Genomic DNA, 19,684 nt, shown 5'->3' with positions numbered 1-19,684 from the left:
AGGTAATTAAATAATTTAATTCGAAAGTAACATTCACTAAAATTCATGTTATATACAGCGACTTGAGTATAATACGAGTTGTTCATAAATATTCCAAATAATTACTTCACACTGAGATTCGTTGAAAAAATACACGTTCACTTATGAATATCTGTACAACAAAAAAAATTTTTTCATTCATCGTTAAGAACTGATTCATTCTAAAAAGTTTTCACAAACTGCTACAGTCCATGTGTCATATTTCGCGGTCAGTGTTGCACAATAGTACCAGATCTACCTCTAACGCATGTTGACATACAGCAGCGTGTTTTGGTTATATCTACACGTAATAGTGTACTCTTCGAATACCAATAAATGTATTTGAACTTGAGGGGATGACGGTTGACTCATGGGGCCTAGCGAGGTTATTCTCCTTATCTTCCTAGAGTATTTCGCTCGTGCAAATAAAACTACTCCGCTAACGCTGAGAGCTGCCGCATTTTCAAGACAATTTACCATTCTTTGGTGATCCTCGGTGAAGAGTGTTTCGCTGTTGCGTTGTTGTTTCGTCTGGGATGGACTCGACACAGGATCCGTTCACGCGGGTATGTAGAATCAAAAGTAACCGCACACTATCAAAGAGTAGTCGAAAGCCTAATGCTGAGACCGAAGGGTCATAGCAATCGCACGTCCTCGTTGAATTCGAATAAATCATGGTGGGCTCTTTCGAGATCGTTACACCTAGTTATTTTCTAATCAAATATCGTTCTTAGCGCATGCTGCAACGCGCCAGCATGCGTCAATTTCGAGAGGAGAGCTTACATTGCAGTCCAGATCAACTGCAGAGAAAAATGAGTATTTTGCGAGCCATTAATGACAAGCCTGCAGTCAAGATCGGAGGTAGAAACATTTTTTCTTTTTTATTTTTTTATTCACAGTTTTTGTACAATTTTCAATCAGAATTAATCACAAACTTCCTCACGCACTTCGCAGTTGTCAATTATGCTGTAAATGTGGAACCATGATTATGAAAATTAATACGATGTGTAAATAACAAAGAAAATGAGCTTTTCTAAAAGTTGTTTATGGGAAAACTTGGGTACGCGCTAATAGTCCATAGTCCAAAAATGGTAATGCTGCCGTCTGTTTATAGATCGTGAAACGATCAGCCGGAGAAATACTGGCGAAAACAAGTTTGCTGATGACAAACCACGCATCCTGCGAAGAACGAGTGTGACGTTGAGTGACAGTTTGATACGCCAACGAGACCATCTTCCCATTTTTCATCCTATAAACCGATACAGTTCTTCGGATCTTACTGACCAGTCTAAATCTACGCCTGAGTACCAAAATCTTCGATATCACCAACGACGTGTGACCGGCAAGGTATCGCAGAGCAGTATTATGGATAATGAAAGTAGTGACAGTCAAGTATTCTCGAAAACTTCTAAAATTCAGAAGGATCAGAAGCGGATAAAAAGTAACAACACCGCACAGACGCCAGAAGCAGCTTGTTCGTATGTGGCTAAACCGCGCTTTAGAAAATTGCGAAAAAGAAAAGAAGACGAGGTAGAAAGTGACTCGGCTTTGTCGGAGACTTCCGACTCTACTTCTATAACTATGACTGAAAACTCAACCAAGGACCAGCCGCAATCGGCACCGACATATATAGAAGGGTTTAAACTTGGCAAGGTGAAGTGGCGAGGACCGCTTCACGACGCTTATGCAACGAAAAATCTGGAACGAGAAAAGGCTGACGATTTTTCGGACAAGAGTACCGATGATCGTGAAACAATCAAACGCCACTCGTCGTGCAGCAGCTCCGAGGAACCTAAACTGTTGAAGACCCTAGAAAGGGAGATTTCGATACCACCCAAAATGACACCGGAACTGAGAACAATAGGCGACAGTAAACAGAAAGCAGTTAACGACGGAGTCGAAGGTTCACCCGCCAAGACTTCGGCAAATAAAAGACCGGATAAGTTATCGTTGGAAGTGACAATTGCAGGTAATTCGGCAGAGAAAAAATGTTCAACGAATCCTGAAGTTCTCCCTGACTCACCGACCACCCCTCTGACCGCTGAGATAAGACGCTTGAACGCCGATATCGGACAGCTAAAGTTTCATTCGGACTTTTACACTCCGGAGAACGACGCTGAGCTGTCACCTCCTGTTCGGCTTTACCCAAATTTGTCGAAGATTCCGTTCACGCCAACGGGATACACACCCAAAAAGCTTTACCGTTCACCCTACAGTCCTGAACAAGCGTGCGCGGCATCGTTGGCCAGTAAATCGACGAGCAGTAAAAATCGTCTTAACTTCAATGAAAATCCAACTTCAACCCGCAACGACGAGCCGCCGAATAATATTGCGAAACCAGCAACATCGAGCAGCGTTTCAGAGAGTGTAACGACGAACAGCGGTGGGCCGACATCGAATTTGGACAAGGAAGCCAAAACATCCGAGACGAAATGTGCCGAAAATAATAGAGATGTGAAGAAGAATGACGGGTTCAAACTGAATTTGGAATCGACTCGGAAGTCTTTACTCACCAACTTGTCAAAAATTATGGCGTCCGGTCCTCGTCATTCACAGAGTATCGCGTCCTCTTCTTCGACCACGGCACCGAATTCTCCCGAGGGTTTGGGAAGCCCACCGAACGCTTCGTCTCCGAAGGATAAGACCCTCAGCTCCACAATTCCCTATGACGTTGATCATTTTTTGGCCGACGCGCTTGGAAATGAACTTTACAATACCACCATGACTTTCCCGCCTTCCGAGGGGAACCCAAAAAGTTACTCAGAATTTTGCGCCAGTGACTTGATATCCGCAGGAACCACGTCGGGACTGAACAATAGCAGTTCCGCCGTGAGGAAGACGCAGACGACTGAATCTCCTCCTCCGTACACCAGCACTTTCAACAGGGGCATGACGATTTATAGATCGTTCACTCAGAGTATCAAAAACGTACGCTGAGCCTTCTGGCACACATTTAGTCTAATTTATCATTCACGATGTTCAGAACTTTTTGATACGACTGAATATGAGGCGTGTAAACGTGATTCTCTATTTTATAATTCATATAATGGTTGATATGATGAACTGTTTCAGAAACTGCGACCTGGACTGAAGTCTCTGCCAAAAAATGCGACGAACGATGCCGTTACAACGGTGGAGATGAAAAGCGACGACCGGACGATACAAGCACTGTTTCAGGACGCAAGCATTCAACAGACGATAATGTACCAGGCTAATAAAGCACTGACCTTCTGCCACTCAATGAAGGAATTCTCGTCGAGTACCGAGCAGGTGGAATCGGAGAGGTCGCTCCTGGTCGCGGGCCTGAGGAAGGATGCTATCCTCGAGGAAATCAAACGGCGACAAAATTCGCAGCAAAACAATAACGTCGAGGAGCCTTGGGAGAGGGGGGAAGTTACGATAAAGAACTTCAGTCTACCCCTGAAGGAGGATATACTCGAGTTCGAGTGCAGAACCGGGGACTTTGTCCAGTGGTTCGTGATCGCCGTTTCCCAAGGACCAACCGTATGGGCGACCAGACCGATTTCCTGCCCTGTACAAAGTCCCAGGATTATATTCCCGGACTCATTTTTCATCGCCAACCTCCCCCCCAACTTCAAAATCACCATAAGGATCTACTGCTTGAAACTCCGCAGGACAACCTTTAATCACGACGACAAATATCACCTGAACAAAGCCGAAAGACAGGCGACGTGTCCCTCCCCAAAGAAGCTGATACTTAGGAGAAGTGACAGGCCTCTTTCACCCGGAAGACAGCGCCATATTGAGTCTGTTCCGATCAGAAACACCTCCTTCGTACTTTCAGGAATGGTGGAACTGTATCTGCACGATTTGAGCCTGACTTCGCCGTGGCCCTTGACTTCCGTAAGTATAAGCCATGAAGATGTGGTTTCCAAGCAATCATACCTCTGTAATTTTGCATCAGTCGACTGGCATGCACGGTGTGTTTTCAGTTATTAACAGGAAGCGTTCTCTACGGGACAATCGACCTGACGCTTTCCTCCAAGCTCCAATTGTCGGTTTACCACGCTGGTTTTTTAACCCACGGTGACGAGGCCGGCGGTTTCGCGGCTTGGAACCGGAGATGGTGCGTCCTTCAGAATCAAACTCTGATGTTTTGGAACTATCCGTGCGACCAAGAAGAGAAGCAACCGCTGACTACCATCGATCTCAGCAATTGTACCTCACCCGAGATAAATGCCGTCGACAGATCGATGTGCGCCAAGCCGAGAACCTTGCTGATAGAAACCTTCAGAGAGAGGAACGTATCGGACAGAAATAGTATGTTACTCGAGTGCCGATTGTCCTGCACTGTGATTCGGTGAGTTATTACCTTCGTTTCTACTCTGGCTTTCGATCCAGGTGATGAAATTTCTTTATTGTATAACGTATAACTTAAACCCGCTGTGTGATTGAATTTGTCCAGTCCATCTGAGGCGGGTTAATATTTGTTTAATTTGAAAAAAAAAACCAACATAACTGTTCTATTTGCAGAAACTTGTTGTGCTGCGATACACTGAAAGATTTAAACCTATGGAAATCGAAGATTAATCGCGTTGTGTCGGCGTTGCGGGATTGGAACGTGAAGCGCCGATTTCCTTACGAACAAGTCTCTGACCTGTGATTTCACGTTTTTTGGATTATGTGTTTCATTTGATGTCTATTATTTATGAACTACCATTTTAATCGTGTCTTTGTTCTTAATATTTTTGTAACAAACTTTTTGCGTGCGCCTGAACCAATTATTTCTGACGGGCATACAAACCTCTGTTACGCACAGCGTGTGTGTTTTAAATTTGATGGTACTATACCATGTATTGACTGATCACTTCATAAATGTGCGTATTATGTAAACATATTATATACTGACAAAACGCAAGAACTAAAATTCGGAACACAGCCCGAATTATAAATTCTTACGTAACTATAAATTATCGATTACATTTGTACAACTTTGAATCATACGAGTTGGTAGCTAAATTAAGTGTCATTTTGGATAAAGAATCCAATTTCTATGCACCATTAAACATCAATGAATATACAAAATGTTCTCTCGTTCAAAATATATTCAATGTGTGATTATCGCGTCTTAATTTAATATACAAACGTCAGAAAGTGTTGTTATATTTATATGACAACATTTTATACTTTTATAAGTCATGCTTTTTTAATATTGTACTTACATATCTGAATTGACGTTGGCAGATCGATGCTAACTGATTAAATGCGTTGAGAAATTACAAAAACTTTCAAAATATTATTACCGAATTTTACAACAGCCTATAATAAATGAATTCATAAATATCTGCACCAACTCGAGAAGTTGAATGTTTCAGCTAACGATGAAAATTTCTATAGGTAATAGTAGTAGGAGAAAAGTGCAACTGATTATACTGGATTTGAGTTGCTTATTTGATCAAAACTTGTTCTGCACACTGAAAAACTTCTCCGATTTCTGAACGAAAGTTCGAAGTAACGAATGCAGCTACGTCACATATAGCGGATTTTACTCAACAAAATCGAAATTTCAGAGTGATAAAGAATATTTCCAAGTGCTCAGTAAGTGATTCTTGAATAAAATAAGAGTCAGTAGAATCAGCGCAAATTAAAAAATGTTCAAACATGATCTTGTTCTCTAGAAAAGAGTTCCACCCATTACCGAAAAATGTTCCGTCGATATTGCACAGTATTTACCGAATCCCTTCCAATGAAGTGATAAAAGTTTTGTCATCTCTGAATGCACTCTACGTTACCGCAAGACAATTGGTCTTGAAGAGGCAATTTATCGTTCATTTAAAAAACAAAACGATTTCCGGTTACATTAACGGATGTCACTAACCACGCGATTACATTTATTTCGTAGGTACCACTCCCATTCTTGATTCTGAAGAGAGACCAGAACTTTCCTTGATGAATTCAGATACTCGCTCCCCGATCATCATTGTCGGTGACGCAGTATTTCCAGTAATTATCTGTGAACAAAATTATAAGGGTAGTTTGGACCGCCCAGGGATACAAAACACATTTTCTTCCGACCACTGATGCAAGGTTCAGCGTAAAGGTTCTTACACATTGAGATCACAACATCGATAGTTACCTTTACAATGTGACCTCTGAACTGATACCAAAATGCACCCCGAACTACATACATTTACCACTTAAACAACTGAATATTTTTATAGCCTACCCTCTGATATCATGAACATACCTGATGAAAAAGGGATGATTATCGTACCAATGTAACAATTCGAAAGTTTTGCCACAAAACCCACCTGAGGCATGATGGAAGTATCCGCAACGCGCAGTCCTTTGATGCCTCGAACTCGAAGCTTATGATCGACAACTGCCATTGCGTCATGCTTGGGGCCCATTTTACACGATCCGGTTCCATGACCTACGGGCTTTACAGCCTGGTGTAACGCACACTTCCAGTACTCAGTAGTGGCAAAAGTGTAACCTCTGCAAGCTTCGAGGATTGACATTGACAATGTCATATTATGGGATCTCAAAGTATTTGAATTGGTCAACTTGAGAACAATATTTATTCCTTCCAAAATACCAACGACATCGCTAGGTTCGCTCAAAAAGTTACCCCAGATCAAGGGGCTTTCAAAAGGATCGTTCGAGGCCAGACTAATTCGTCCTAAACCACCGGATGAAAGGATCCATATTATTGGAAGGTCATTGAAGATCTCCATGTGTCATTGCGTCATGCAGAATTTACATACCTCTGCTTTTCGGATGGAGATACAATGCCGACAAGGTTACGGTACGTCGCCCCGTGCTACGAAGAGCCCCAATTTCTCCCGGCGCACAGTCAGCTTGGTAACCAGCACTGAATATTTGGATGTCAGGATAGTCAGGGGTTGTTGCTGTGGAAGCTATATGAGCGATCGCCCCGGCTATGCCATAACTGGACAATGGGCCGGTCTGAAAGGCGAGGTACTCAGCAGCAACAGCCCAATCGTTGTCGTACACATCGTTCTCGTTGATAGTAAAGCTAAGCATGAAGTACGGGTGGTCGTGGTAATTGCTACCAACGCCGGGCAAGTCCTTGACTACTGTTATACCCATGGACTCGAGGTGTTCCTTGGGCCCAATGCCCGAGAGAAGTAGAATGTGAGGCGATTTGACATTTCCAGCGCTTAGAATCACTTCTCGCAATGCACGAACCGTCTTGAACTCATCATTCTGAATCAAATTATAACATTCTGCATTTAACATAAAATTCTGTCAAAATAAGGGATATTTGTGCATATAGTGTTCAAACTACAATGGAGCCACCTTTGCCCTCTTGATTCTATCTAACAGTGAATTAGAAATTCTGTGAAGCCCAGTGATTTGGAACATTTGGGTAGACTTTACGGTAGACTTTACGGTGCTCCATGTGCTCCATCATACATGACTTGTTGTGAGCCCTACAATCTCGACATGGGACATGTGAAATAGAAGTCACCCCATTGTTACCTTAAAGTACTCGACGCCGACTGCCTTTCCATCCTCGATTATTACTCTTGTGACAGTGGTGTTCAAGGAAATGTGCAGATTCTCACGGTTCCTGATAGGCCGTAGGTACGATGTGGCACTGCTACGTCTAACTCCATTTTTAGAAGTGGTTTGTACTATTGCAAAACCAGTAGTCTCGTCTCCGTTGAGATCTTCACTGACGCCAAATCCTGCCTCTTCCGCTGCTCTAAGTATAGAATCGGTAAATGGAGGTTGATAACGAGATCTTTCAACGAAAAGCGGACCCCCCGTGGCGTGCCAGAATCTTCCAACTCTATCAATTTCACCATTATCCTCCACCTTAAGAAAGAAAGGCTTCACTTCATCCCAAGTCCAGCCCTCATTACCCATAGCAACCCAATTGTTGTAGTCCGTTGGATTGCCCCTCAAATATATCATCCCGTTGTGCACCGTACATCCACCGAGAGCTTTCGCCGCGGCGTACTTACAAGAAGCGTTCGTTGAGAGACACGCGTGACTTTCATTCGTCGTTAGATATCCCCATTCTAAACTGGATCCTTGTAAAAAGCAGAGATTTGACTAGCGTTCATCATATGAATTCAATGACACCGTTATAAATTAAACAAATTAGTCTTTCTCTCTAAGATCTACAACCTTCTATATCAGTGGTAAAACTTGGAATTTGTGCAGATGCGGGTTCATCATCACCAGCTTCGAGAAGTAAAACTTTCCAATGGGAAATCTCACTCAATCTTGCAGCCACCACAGAACCTGCCGCACCACCTAAGGTAAGGCTGTTCTTTAATTCTCAGAGTGACCAGTGAACTTACAGTGTATAAGATATAATTGACATTATCTCCATATTCGAAAAAATCTCTCAAGTGCCCAGGAACGCTCTAGTCAATGAAAAAATCCTCTTTGCAACTACTGACATCCATCGCTTAATACTTACCGCCGACTACGATGTAGTCATACTCGGGATCTGGTGTCTCGATGGGCGTCACGCGTTCGCATATTCCCGATATTTTTTCGTTCTTTCGTACGAACGAGTCCAGAAAAGACATCAACATGCCGGATTCACCGCACATGTCTACCAGAGTGGGACCTGGTAGCTGCCTCTCGTTACATGTTTGTGCCAAAGTTAGGTGATGAGTCATCGTTACAGATAGCAATAAGATAAGTTGAAAATTGATATGCATCTCTAATATTAGCCGTTATTGATATCAATTATATATTTCCTTGTCACAGCGTTTTTTCTGACGGTCAACAATCAACTGGAATCGCAGTTAAAGTCGTGATCGGAGTTCTTCTGTCGAAACTCGCTTGTCCTATGAATGTCTACACTGTTAACAAAGATCTTAAATTTACAACAAATCCACAAAGCAAATTCAAATGACATTTCCAAATTAGGTATATGAAATGATCATTCATACCCTTGTACAACTAAATTAATACTCGCATATCAAGTATACTGCGTCGTACCTATTCCTCAGTCTGGAAACAACCGCGCAGTAGAGCGGACGTATAAAAAATCGCGCTCAGCAGATTTCGAGTACCGGATTCTCTACCTCCGTGGTTCCTGCACTCCGGGTCCGCTTCCTGGTGCAACTCGAGTTCCAGGACAAGCGCTCCGTAGTTTCTATGCTCCAGGTTCTCTACCTGGTGAAACTTGACTTCCACGACAAGCGCTGTGTAGTTTCTGCGCTCAAGGTTCACTATCTGGTGAAACTTAACTTCTAGGACAAGCGCTGTGTAGCTTCTGCGCCCCAGGTCCGCTACCTGATGAAACTCCACTTCCACGACAAGCGCTCCGTCGTTTTGGCTGTCCAAGTCCTTTGCCTTGAGGGTTTCGACCTCCAGGACTAGCGCTTCGTAGTTACTGCACTCGAGGTCCGCTACTTGATGAAACTCGACTTCACGGACTAGCGGACTAACATTTATCACCCATTAAACAATCTTCAAGCATCGAGAGCGTGAGGTATCTGGTAAGTCTCGTATCATCTGGTAAAACACTGACAACGAGTAAGCGAGCGCACGAGCACAAAAACCAGTTACACTAGGCATCCGACCCCGAGCGAGCTTTAGCGAACGAGGGTTTTAAAGCTGGTTCAATATTAAAAACCGAGTTAAAAACTCGTTAAAGAATTTTACAAACACGTAATGCAATAATATTAATAACCATATAATATTCTTATGTGGTAGGAACATGCATCGCAAACAGTAGTGTAGAAAATTTTGAACCCCAATAAATTGATTTTTAATGGAAGAATTCGCGAAAGAATTACAGACACAAGTATCACGAAAGTGTCACGCAGTATGTTAATTGTATGGTACGGTCTCCGACAATAGCAAGACAAATTGATATTAAGTTTCACAACTTTTCATCGAAACGAATTCGGCGGTGAAGTAAATTTAATATACAACCCTGAATTGATATCCACAGACTGAGAGAAATTTTTAGTTCCGGTTAGCGCTCAATCCTTAACTATTTTCATTTTTTACCACAATCGAAAAATACAATTCTAGGTACAAAATAAAAATTAGTTTTCTAGCTGTTACCGGAAAGTCTAGTATCCGATACTGTTATTTCTCATTACGATTACTGTTACTAGACTTTCTTGTAACTGTTGCGAAAATTTAATGCTTGTGCAACAATGAATTGATGTTGAAGTCTTACTTAACTAAAAAAGTACAGTAAACCGAACAAACTAATTTTGCGTTGCAATTACCAAAAAGGGATCGACAATAGCGCAAAATGTTTACGTGTACCACGTTTTTCGTAATACCAACAATATTCGAACAATTTTTTTAACGATACCTATTTTACTGAATTTTTCTAGCTGCTAAAACAAATGAAATTTTTCTCAGTGCACTTTGTATTGATTTTCCTATACTTGCAGCTTGAAATTCCCTTACATACATCTGATTGACAAAGTACACTTGCGTAATAATATCACCACGCGATGAATTTATTATTAAAACACACTCCTTTGATTGTCATTATCACAGACTGTATCTGGAAAAATGCTTTCAACAAATGTATATTAAATTTCAAACAGATTCTTTAACAGCTTACCGCAATTTTTATAATTTCATGGACGAAGTCTTGAAATGGACTGATTGTCGCCCTGTCGATAATCTTATGACGTGGTGTTATTGGCGGTAAATTGTACGATAGTTCAATATTGTTATTACAAGATAAATGCCACGTCGTGGTTTATTCAGGTACATGCAGCTTCTATTCTAAACGATGCATCATGGTTGTCAAAGTGTATTTTTTCAAGTCCCTCGCCGTGTCGCCTGTATCTCTGAAATATGTATCTGTAACATCTGAACGAACGGAATTTTTTCTTGCAATTAAGTAAAGAGCTTGAGGTTGTTCACCAAGTTTATGTACTATAGGAATATATATCTTCATCACAGATATATTGTCCAATTATTACAATTAAGGTCGTTTGATTCGCGATACTTATGACTTGTGAACAGAAATGGCGTAAAACCAGTGACCAAAACCGATGAAAAATAGACGCATCTATTTCGTATACAGTACTTCTATGAAACTTGATTATCTCAAGATGTTTTGTCATTTTACAATATATGTTAAGAAAAAAAATCTCTCAAGAAAACTCTCACCTCTTTGCGATTACCGATGGAAATTGGCATCTTGGCATCAGTTAAAATCTTCCAAGCAAGATCTGCATGAATACCGTTGTCAATAATACTAAAGTTCTCAGAATTTCTCGACCAAGTTATTCAGGTTTATCTTATTTGTCGCTTAACTTACCGGTGACTACGATGTAGCCGTACTCGTATAAACCCGATATTTCTTTCATTTTTTCGTATGAATGTATCCAGGAGAGACATGAACATGACGAAAGTCGAAGCAATGCACATGGCTAAGTTGATAAGTTGAAATCTCAAGTTTATTTCAAGTATCAGCCGTTATGGACTTACGTTACATTCTTTCTTGTCACACCGTTACTTCGATCTCAGGATTCCATGTTTATTCACATCGAGCCGATATCACAATAACAGTCGTAATCACAATTTTTTTTTGGCCACTCTCGATTATCTTGCTTATCTCTACTGTAATATTTCGAATTTCATAGAAGAACTCTTGAAATGGACTGAGCCTGTTGTTTTATTATTTTACGATATAGTGTTATTGGTTGTAGCTTATCACGGTCTAATATTGTTATTACGACACTGTTAGTTCCCCATCGGTGCTTATTTAGGTATTGCGACTGCCATTAAAGAATATACATCCCGATTGACAGAGCAGTTTTTTCAAGTCAAATGTCGCAGCCGTGTCGACTACAGATATGTTTGGCGTATAAACCCATTGTGAACGAACGGTATGTTTTTTCCTAAATGAGTAATCAGCTGGATGTTGTAGAATAAGTCTTCGCAATGAACAAGACAAATATTTGCTCTAGAGGAAAATCGTTCTGTATGCGATTTGTAATGCTATACACATTTTTATCACCTTTGATCTCGGATTATAGGCTGTAACGTGGTATGTCTGACGATCGTTACAAACAGCTCGCCGAATCCCAAGCGGAACCCAAAAGTAGAGATTTCGGGATGTTACACCAAAATGTGGAGTAACGGCGAATCCATCAGCCAACAACCGACTCCCAGACAGTGGACAGCAAAAATTGCGCGGGTTAAAATTCAATAATTTCCTAATCGGTGAACCAATAAAAACTGGGCAATCTCGAAAATATAACAGCGCCCGTGTTTCGAATTTTATAACTCGTCACTCGAGTCCTGACGATTGCCGAAGGGAGACGTTCACCTGATGACGAACGAGAAATGTAATAAAATTGAGAGCGACTAGCGGAAGTATGGAGAGGGACGAATGTTGGAAACGGCGAATTTTCCGCTGTTACGAGAAACGAATGTCCGACAACGGCGCCGCGGCGTGGAGGACTTCCTCGTGTGGTTGAGTTACGGTAATCGGTACTTTTAATCTCGCGAACGTATTTCAAGAGAAATACAATAGCAGCGTGCCAATCGGGCACGGTTGGCCATTTTTGAGTTAAAGTATCGGAGAGTGCTCGACGTTCGTTTGCCGATCTCTGTGCTTGGTGGTAGTAGCTTGAGTTTTGCGATGAAACGTAGGGTCAATTTTATTTAGCAGAAGATTGCAGAGACGAGTCACCGTTTCAGATCGAGTCAATTGCGTTGTTCGTTGCGTACAGTTAAATCCCACTATGCTCGGTCGAGTCACGTCGGTATGTTTTTGCAACGTCGAGAATATGTCGCGTATTAAAATTTCGAGTGCTTGCGACATTGCGAGTCGAATGATTCCTTAAGATTTTATTTTTATTTTTTGTTAATTTTAGCGCGTTACTTATTGAGACCCCGTTCGATGTGACTAGCGTATTTATTTAGGTATAAAATTCAAAGTAGTTGTGTCAAGCGCATCCAGTTAGTTAAAGGCTTTTAATTTGTGGTGATTAGCGCAGCAATTTAAGCCTTGGCACGATCGCAGTTAGCGTTTTTCAGGAGCATTGTTCTTAGTTCTTTTTTTTTATCATTTTGTTTCTCTCGTTACTAATTGTCCTTTTTGTTTCGTTGTTGGTAATGTATTTTGAGACGCAAGAAGTAAATTAAATTTGTAATTTATACAAGTATGACTGGGGGCTCCACCTCTGCGTGCTTCGCGCCTCACTTCTGATGGTGGCGTAGGAAAACTACAAAACGGACGACTAAGATGTGTTAAACTACGGAGCGCAGGACCTAGAAACCGGAAACCCTAAAGAATGCCACGAAGTTGGTTCGGTAAAATGGAAAATCTAAGTGTTTAAAAACCAATACTTATTCATGCTACTTAGTAAAGTAAACTTTGTGCCACTTGAAAAAGTTAAATACCAGTTACCTATTGTTAGAAAAGCTTAATTCATGCTACTTAAGGAAGCTGATCCCATGATGTTCATTTTATTTATTTTTTTTCAATAGTGGTGTTACCGGAGATTTTATGGCTAACCACCTGTTCTACAAAGCGCATTATTCGAGAGACGACAATACTGTATTAAATCAACAGGAAAATCATTTGAATCATTATGAAAGTGTCCGAAATCCGTGGTCCGTTTATTCCGTCCATGAATGGTGGTATAAGATCAACGATTTGTAATCTCATCCACGTTTTTTATATCTTCAATCCTGAGTTGCAGATCAACGTTACAGATTTTAGGATACATCCAGTTTCACTTTCCTCAAAAAGCAACGTTTTCCAGTCACATTTATGCGCGTGACTAATCACGCAAGTACATTTGATTCGTAGGAGGAACTTCCATTCTGTCTAAGTGATCGGAATCTTTCTTGATGAAGTCTGCAGCTCGTTCCCCTATCATCATTGTTGGTGTGCCAGTATTCCCAGAAACAATCTGTAAACAAGGAAATAAAGGTACTCTTCACCACTTAAGAATTGAAAACATTTTCCAGTTACTACTGAAGCAGCCCTCACCGAAAAAAATTCTCAACTTGGATGTAAATTCGCATCCTCAACTTTTTTCTTATGGTAATTCAGCATTATCTATGAGTTGGGGGTTCGAAGTTACACTGAAGTTGAGGTTTTTTCCGAACGGGAAGGTCCAGCGAAAATGTTCTCGGACGTTTACATAACAACATCAATAGTTGTGTTGACGTTGTGATATTTGAGCTGATATCTAACTGCCCAGCCAACTTTGTCCCTTGCCATTTGAACAATTGAATATTTTTATAGCCTGCCCTTTCATTGGATGAACAAACTAAATTAATCGTGTAAAGAGAAACTGATTTCCGATGGTAAAAAGGGACGATTATCATATCAGTGTAACGATTGAAACATTTTGTCACGAAACTCACCTCAGGCATGATCGAAGTATCCGCAACGCGCAATCCTTTGATGCCTCGAACTCGAAGCTTATGATCGACAACTGCCATTGCGTCATGCTTGGGGCCCATCTTGCAGGATCCGCTTCCATGAGGTAAGTCTATTCTACCCCACCGTAGCATACACTTCCAGTACTCAGCGGTGGCAAAAGTGTAACTACTGCACGGTTCGAGGGCCGTTACTGATAACGTCATATTGTAGGCTCTCATTGCGTCCGTATTGGTCAACTTGATAGCACTATTTATGGCTTCTACAAGGATATCAAGATCACTGGGTTCGCTCAAGATGTTACTCCAGATCAGGGGTTGTTCAAAAGGATCGTTCGAAGCCAGACTGATTCGTCCTAAAACACCGGGATACAGAGATCGGTATTATCTGTACTTTGATGTTAAAGAACCATTGTGAAACAACATGTGCCTATTCGTTGCACAGTATTCGTGTACCTCTGCTTTTCGGATGAAGTAAAACTGATGCCAAGTCTACACTGCGCTCCCCTGTACTGCGAAGAGCACCGATTTCACCGGGCGCGCAGGCGGCGTCGTAACCAACGTTATATATTTGCATGTCGGGATAGTCAGGCGTTGTTTTGCTGGAAGCTAGCTGAGCGACTATCCCGGTTATTCCATGACCGGACAATGGGCCAGTCTGAAAGGCGAGGTACTCGTTAGCAGCTGCCCAGTTGTTCTCGTAGGTGTCAGGGTCATTGATGGTAAAGTTGAGCATGAAGAACACGTGGTCGTGGTAATTGCTGCCAACACCAGGCAAATCTTTGACAACTGCGATGCCCATTGACTCGAGGTGTTCCTGGGGCCCAATGCCAGAGAGAAGTAGAATGTGAGGCGATTTGATATTTCCGGCGCTGAGAATCACTTCTCGCGATGTACGAACTATCTTGAACTCACCATTCTGTAAGAAATTATCAAGTTTTCTTCTCAATTATCAATTACTATAGTTATTGATGATTCTGTTAAAATAAGAGTCACACAAGCGGATAGTGCGACACGCTACAATCGGCTCATTATTTCGCCACTGCTTTTACCTAACGGTCCAGTTGTTGGACTTTTGGGTGATTGTGACACTTGGATATGACGTATTTTTACTGTGTATAGATATCAATGGTTGTTGCATGAAAAAAATCCCATGTTGCCCTTTTGTGAAATAATTTTTCAACTAGTTTTTCGGCTCGAGTGACCAAATTAGCTCACCGACGCCCACTTTGAACTCAGATTTATGTTCAACAGGCCGTCATACGCAAGAGCTATAGGCTCTCAACCCCAGCATAAAATACCTTTTTTGCGGGCCTGTGTCATCAGCCCTACGATGCTACTACGTAAGAGCAATGATACAAGCACGCGTGAATGAAGACTCACAATCGGTACTCGAATATCTGTGAGTACGATGTGTAAGGTGTAAGTAAGATGATCGTTACCTTGAAGTACTCGACGCCGACTGCCTTCCCGAACTCGATTATTACTCTTGTGACAGTCGAGTTCAGGGAAACGTGTAGATTCTCACGGTTCCTGCTGGGCCGTAGATACGATGCGGCGCTGCTACGTCTGACTCCATTTTTAGTAGTGCTTTGTACCATTCCAAAACCACTCAACACGTCTCCGTTGAAATCTTGACTAATGCGAAATCCTGCCTGTTCAGCTGCTTCAAGCATAGCATTGGCAAAAGGAGGTTCATAGGGAAATCTCTCAACGGATAGTGGACCCCCCGTGGCGTGCCAGAATCTTCCAACTCTATCAATTTCACCGTTATCCTCCGCCTTGAGAAAGAAAGGTTTCACTTCATCCCATGTCCAGCCCTCATTACCCATAGCGGCCCAATTATTGTAATCCGTTGGATTGCCCCTCAAATATACCATCCCGTTGTGCACCGTACATCCACCGAGAACTCTCGCCGCGGCGTACGGACAAGAACCATTCGTTGAGAGGCAGGCGTAACTTTCGTTACTACTTTGGTATCCCCAGCTCAAATTGGAACCTTACATGAAGCAGAGATTCGATTGATTTTCGTAACGCCGATATAAATTTAATTCATTAGTCTTTCTCTTATACGTACCAGCTATAGTTTCGGCCATGCTCGGAATTTGTGCAGCTGCAGGTTCGTCATCACCAGCTTCGAGAAGTAAAACTTTCCAGTGGGAAATCTCGCTCAGTCTGGCGGCTACCACGGAACCTGCCGCACCACCTGAAACAAGAACCTGAAGCTTTGAACATCCTGCATATCCAGAACTTACCACTTTCTTGTTCTCAGGGTGTTTTGTAACTTTACAATGAATCAAATATGATTTACATGATCTGCGCAGTCCAAGAAATCTTTCAACTGTTCTCGGACCGCCTAGTCGATAAAGAAATTCTCTTCGCGCCTGCTAATAAAAATATCAGTTTGAATTTTCCAAGCAAGTCCGCGATTGTTGTTTTTCAACGTTGCTAACGTGTCTAAAATTTCTCATACAAGTTACTTACATTCAACTACCATCACTTAACACTTACCGCCGACTACGATGTAGTCATACTCGGGATCTGGTGTCTCGATGGGCGTCACGCGTTCGCATATTCCCGATATTTTTTCGTTCTTTCGTATGGCTGAGTCTAGAAAAGACATCAACGTGCCGGATTCACCGCACATGTCTACTAGAGTGGGACCTGGTAGTTGCCTCTCGTTGCACGTTTGTGCCAAAGTTAGGTGATGAGTCATAGTTACAGATAGCAATACGATAATTTGCAAATTGATATGCATCTTGAATGTTAGCCGTTATTGACATCAATTATATATTTCCTTATCGCAGCGTTTCTCTGACGATCTACAATAAACTGGAATCACGGTAAAAGTCGTAATTGGAGTTTTTCTGACAAAACTCGCTTATCTTATGAATCCCTTGAACAAACTGACCGCCACCCTGTCATTTTATAAGTATCGTATGATATACTGTTATTGGTGACATGTGTGACGATACAATATTGATATTAGTGCTCGTTTCGTGTCATGTCGGTGTTTATTCAGATTTTTCCGGCAGCTATTAAAAAATATACATTACTGTAGATGGAGTGGATTTTCTCAGGTCAAATGTGCCAGCCGTGTCCTCTAAATGCTTATTGTATAAATCTAATCATGTGCACGACCGACATGTCTTCTCGTAAATAAGTAAGCAGGTGGAGATTGTACAGACGTTTCAATTCATTCTGACCCCTTCGATATCCCTAGTGATTTTACGACTCACGATTTTGGATGAACACTGTTGGCACTATCCGCCGCCCACTTCAGGCCATGCCGCGAGCGGAAAAATGAGATGCCCGACCGGAAGTGTCAACGGTGCTCATCCAGACCCGTGGCGCGTAAAATCACTAGGGATATCGAAGGTGTCAGAATCAATCGAAGTGTCTGTACAATCTCCAGCTGCTCATTTATTTACGCGAAGACATGCCGTTCGTACACAATATTAGTTCTACGCACTAAACATTGAGAGAACACGCCTGGCGCATTTGACTTGAAAAAATCCACTCTTTCAACGGTGATCAAATTAACAAACAACTCATAGACTGTTGATTAAAGCTAGAACTGAAAAATAGGATGGAGTGACAATGTACAGGTAATAAAACACAAAACATAACCATAAGCACATACCAACTGAACGCAAATTAGATATTTAAGTATAAACATTTAACCAAATTAAGTGACAGTGCATTTACAATTTCATCTCAGGCAACTCACACCATAAATAGTAACAATTAGCAAATTCAGATTACTGTCAACATTCGAGACACTAGTTTCAACAATACCGTAAATATTATATTAATCTTGGGATTTCCTGATTATTCACATTGAGCCGAAATTACAATGAAAGTCTTATTCGCCATTTTTTTTATTTTTTTTATTTTTTGTATAGACTCGCTTGCTTGTTAATCTCTACCGCAATATTTCCAATTTCGTAGACAACTCTTAAAATGGACTCACCCTATTATTTTATCATCTAATATTGTTATTACGATACTGTTAGTTCCCCGTCGGTGCTTATTCTGGTATTGTGACTGCCATTGAAGAATATATACATCCAGGTCGACAGACCAGTTTTTTTAAGTCAAATGTCTCAGCTGTGTCGACGACAGGTATGTTTGACGTAAAACCTACTGTGAATGAACGGCATATTTTCTCGTAAATAAGTAAATAGCTGGATGTTGTAGAATAAGTCTACGCACTGAACAAAACAGATATTTGCTCTGGAGAAAAATCGCTCTGTAAGCGATTCGTAATGCCATACACATTTTTATTACCTTCGATCTCGAATTATGGATTCTAACGTGGCATTTCTGATGATCGTTACAAACAGCTCTCCGAATCCCAAGCGGAACCCAAAAGGAGAGATTTCGGGATGTTACACCAAAATGTGGAGTAACGGCGAATCCATCAGCCAACGAGCGACTCCCAGACAGTGGACAGCAAAAATTGCGCGGGTTAAAATTCAATAATTTCCTAATCGGTGAACCAATAAAAACTGGGCAATCTCGCAAATATAACAGCGCCCGTGTTTCGAATTTTATAACTCGTCACTCGAGTCCTGACGATTGCCAAAGTGAGACGTTCACCTGATGACGAACGAGAAATGTAATAAAGTTGAGAGCGACTAGCGGAAGTATGGAGAGGGACGAATGTTGGAAACGGCGAATTTTCCGCTGTTACGAGAAACGAATGTCCGACAACGGCGCCGCGGCGTGGAGGACTTCCTCGTGTGGTTGAGTTACGGTAATCGGTAATTTTAATCTCGCGAACGTATTTCGAGAGAAATACAATAGCAGCGTGCCAATCGGGCACGGTTGGCCATTTTTGAGTTAAAGTATCGGAGAGTGCTCGACATTCGTTTGCCGATCTCTGTGCTTGGTGGTAGTAGCTTGAGTTTTGCGATGAAACGTAGGGTCAATTTCATTTAGCAGAAGATTGCAGAGACGAGTCACCGTTTCAGATCGAGTCAATTGCGTTGTTCGTTGCGTACAGTTAAATCCCACTATGCTCGGTCGAGTCACGCCGGTATGTTTTTGCAGCGACGAGAATATGTCGCGTATTAAAATTTCAAGTGGGTTACGTTTATTTGGAGTTAAGCTGGAGATAAATACTTGTGGGATTGCTTGCGACATTGCGAGTCGAATGATTCTTTAAGATTTTATTTTTATTTTTTGTTAATTTTAGCGCGTTAATTATTAGGACCCTGTTTCGCGCGACTAACGAAAACCATAAAGCGCAGGACATCGATGCGCAAAACTACGGAGCCCAGGACCTAAAACCGACAATTCTAAAAGATGCCCTAAACTACAAAGTTGC

The 19,684-nt window shown here is 41.7% G+C and overlaps 3 protein-coding genes and 1 long non-coding RNA gene across 7 annotated transcripts; 2 read left to right on the top strand and 2 right to left on the bottom strand.

Moving 5' to 3' along the window:
• The first annotated feature begins 372 nt into the window (after positions 1-372).
• Positions 373-5,669, top strand: LOC107218621 (anillin-like protein 1). The gene is made up of 6 exons (XM_015656546.2): positions 373-584; positions 753-879; positions 1,133-2,946; positions 3,091-3,882; positions 3,972-4,339; positions 4,513-5,669. The coding sequence occupies exons 1-6, from the start codon at positions 555-557 to the stop codon at positions 4,640-4,642; spliced, it is 3,261 nt and encodes a 1,086-aa protein (XP_015512032.2). The 5' UTR covers positions 373-554; the 3' UTR covers positions 4,643-5,669.
• LOC107218632 (glucose dehydrogenase [FAD, quinone]) lies at positions 5,584-9,060 on the bottom strand. Of its 2 annotated transcripts, none has more exons than XM_046736925.1 (7): positions 8,919-9,060; positions 8,438-8,828; positions 8,140-8,268; positions 7,486-8,042; positions 6,747-7,209; positions 6,291-6,661; positions 5,584-5,990 (listed from the first exon to the last, which is right to left on the bottom strand). In XM_046736925.1, the coding sequence occupies exons 2-7, from the start codon at positions 8,682-8,684 to the stop codon at positions 5,871-5,873; spliced, it is 1,887 nt and encodes a 628-aa protein (XP_046592881.1). In that variant the 5' UTR covers positions 8,685-8,828; positions 8,919-9,060; the 3' UTR covers positions 5,584-5,870. The 2 variants fall into 2 exon arrangements, with proteins under 2 accessions (XP_046592881.1, XP_015512044.2); XM_015656558.2 differs by having other exon boundaries at positions 8,968-9,001.
• A 15-nt stretch (positions 9,061-9,075) lies between these two features.
• On the top strand, positions 9,076-9,515 carry LOC124293925. The gene is made up of 2 exons (XR_006903800.1): positions 9,076-9,195; positions 9,256-9,515. It is a non-coding gene; the product is annotated as an uncharacterized LOC124293925 (long non-coding RNA).
• Positions 9,516-13,417: 3,902 nt separating this feature from the next.
• Positions 13,418-18,370, bottom strand: LOC107218618 (glucose dehydrogenase [FAD, quinone]-like). 3 transcript variants are annotated; one of them, XM_015656542.2, is made up of 7 exons: positions 18,326-18,370; positions 16,864-17,184; positions 16,430-16,558; positions 15,795-16,351; positions 14,809-15,271; positions 14,338-14,708; positions 13,418-13,877 (listed from the first exon to the last, which is right to left on the bottom strand). In XM_015656542.2, exons 2-7 carry the CDS (start codon positions 17,108-17,110, stop codon positions 13,746-13,748), a joined length of 1,899 nt encoding a protein of 632 aa, XP_015512028.2. In that variant the 5' UTR covers positions 17,111-17,184; positions 18,326-18,370; the 3' UTR covers positions 13,418-13,745. The 3 variants fall into 3 exon arrangements, with proteins under 3 accessions (XP_015512028.2, XP_046592877.1, XP_046592869.1); XM_046736921.1 differs by lacking the exon at positions 16,864-17,184 and having other exon boundaries at positions 18,326-18,347; XM_046736913.1 differs by lacking the exons at positions 16,864-17,184; positions 18,326-18,370 and adding an exon at positions 17,409-17,919.
• Between the last annotated feature and the right edge of the window lie 1,314 nt (positions 18,371-19,684).

Source organism: Neodiprion lecontei, chromosome 1 (genome assembly GCF_021901455.1).
Source record: "Neodiprion lecontei isolate iyNeoLeco1 chromosome 1, iyNeoLeco1.1, whole genome shotgun sequence".
Lineage (NCBI taxonomy): Eukaryota > Metazoa > Arthropoda > Insecta > Hymenoptera > Diprionidae > Neodiprion > Neodiprion lecontei.
Note: the sequence above shows the minus strand (reverse complement) of the source record. Positions and strands in the feature narration are given on the sequence as shown.

Bases quoted from the DNA above. Each gene is read 5' to 3' on its own strand.
- LOC107218632 (XM_046736925.1), bottom strand. From the start codon at position 8,684: ATGCATATCAATTTTCAACTTATCTTATTGCTATCTGTAACGATGACT. The intron at 7,210-7,485 runs GTAACAATGGGG...AATTTGATTCAG, and splicing joins TCGGCGTCGAGTACTTTAAG to AATGATGAGTTCAAGACGGT. The intron at 5,991-6,290 runs GTGGGTTTTGTG...TTTTGTTCACAG, and splicing joins ATACTTCCATCATGCCTCAG to ATAATTACTGGAAATACTGC.
- LOC107218621 (XM_015656546.2), top strand. From the start codon at position 555: ATGGACTCGACACAGGATCCGTTCACGCGG. The intron at 2,947-3,090 runs GTACGCTGAGCC...GAACTGTTTCAG, and splicing joins TCACTCAGAGTATCAAAAAC to AAACTGCGACCTGGACTGAA. The intron at 3,883-3,971 runs GTAAGTATAAGC...GTGTGTTTTCAG, and splicing joins CGCCGTGGCCCTTGACTTCC to TTATTAACAGGAAGCGTTCT.
- LOC107218618 (XM_015656542.2), bottom strand. From the start codon at position 17,110: ATGCATATCAATTTGCAAATTATCGTATTGCTATCTGTAACTATGACT. The intron at 16,559-16,863 runs GTAAGTGTTAAG...TTCTTGTTTCAG, and splicing joins TGACTACATCGTAGTCGGCG to GTGGTGCGGCAGGTTCCGTG. The intron at 15,272-15,794 runs GTAACGATCATC...AATTTCTTACAG, and splicing joins TCGGCGTCGAGTACTTCAAG to AATGGTGAGTTCAAGATAGT.